This window comes from Galeopterus variegatus, unplaced genomic scaffold, assembly GCF_000696425.1.
Source record: "Galeopterus variegatus unplaced genomic scaffold, G_variegatus-3.0.2 Scaffold80, whole genome shotgun sequence".
Taxonomy (NCBI): Eukaryota; Metazoa; Chordata; class Mammalia; order Dermoptera; family Cynocephalidae; genus Galeopterus; species Galeopterus variegatus.
In genome coordinates, this window is record NW_007726191.1 from 886,039 (window position 1) to 887,125 (window position 1,087).

Genomic DNA, 1,087 nt, shown 5'->3' on the forward strand with positions numbered 1-1,087 from the left:
GGAGAACGGAACGTCGGGCTTCCCGGGTCTGACAACTGATTGAAATCGGCGTCCCGGGCCCCGCGCCCTCCCGCGCTGCGCCCCCGGCGCGCCCCGGTGGCCCGGGCGCCCTGCCTCACCCCCCGCTGCCCGGCACCTCCTCCGGGCACAGCCCTCCCTCACGTGGCAGGCTCCTCGCTAAACACCACTGCAATCACTACAATAAAAAGAAAAAAAAAAAAAAAAAAAAAAAAAGAGTAGGAGAAACACAAAGCATACTTAAATAGGCGCTTTTTCTCTCTGCAAAAATAAAGTCCAAGATTTTAGATTTCTTTTTCTTTTATTTTACAATTTATAAAACATCAGTCGTCTCTCCTTGCTCGCTCCCAGCTCAGCCCCGAGTGGCCGGGCGCCCGCTCGTTCCCTCCTCTCGCCCGTTGGCCGAGTCTTTGTCTGGCCCCAGCCCCGCGGGGCCCCGGGTGCCCGTGCCCTCGGGGGTCCCTAGAAGGCGACAATGGCTCGAGTCCAGGCGCCGAGGCTGGCAAGCGCTTGCTTGGCGCACAGCTGCCCGTTGAGCGGCGGCGGCTGCTCTGAGGAGTCCGGCTGTCGGCTCACCAGCCCCGAGAAGCCCGAGCCAAAGATGGAGATCAAGTTTGAGATGTTGGACGCGTCCGGGGACGAGTCCGGGCAGAAGTCCTCGAAGCGGGCGCGCTTGCAGGGGGCGAACGGGGCGCCCCCGGGGGGCTCGGCCCCCAGGTCGCCTGCGTCCTCCTCCTCGTCGTCGTCCTCTTCCTGGCCAGGGTAATACTTGCGCTTGCAGCCGGCGGCGGACGCCAGGCCCGGTCCCGGAGCGCCCTGGCCACAGCAGGGGCAGTGGGCGGAGGCGCAGCAGTCCTGGTGCAAGTAGCCGTTCTCCACCGTGGTCACCACGTGAGTGTCCAGGTCCAGCACGGTGGTCTGGCTGCTGCAGTGCACGCCGAAGTCCGAAGGGGCCGGGTATGCGCCCCGGTAGAAGCTGGGGGAGGAGGCGGGGGCCGCGGAGGCGGGCGGGGAAGCGGCGGCGGCGGCAGGAGGGGCGGCCCCTTGGGGCGCGGAGGGCGCGGAGCAG

At 65.9% G+C, this 1,087-nt stretch overlaps 1 protein-coding gene across 1 annotated transcript in view; it reads right to left on the minus strand.

Moving 5' to 3' along the window:
- Positions 1–300: 300 nt before the first annotated feature.
- The window catches only part of IER5L (immediate early response 5-like), a 1,714-nt gene continuing 927 nt past the window's right edge, over positions 301–1,087 (minus strand). The window contains exon 2 of the mRNA XM_008579672.1: positions 301–1,083. Within this exon, the coding sequence (XP_008577894.1) occupies positions 481–1,083 (603 nt within the window). The 3' untranslated portion in view covers positions 301–480. The remainder of the gene's footprint in view (positions 1,084–1,087) is intronic.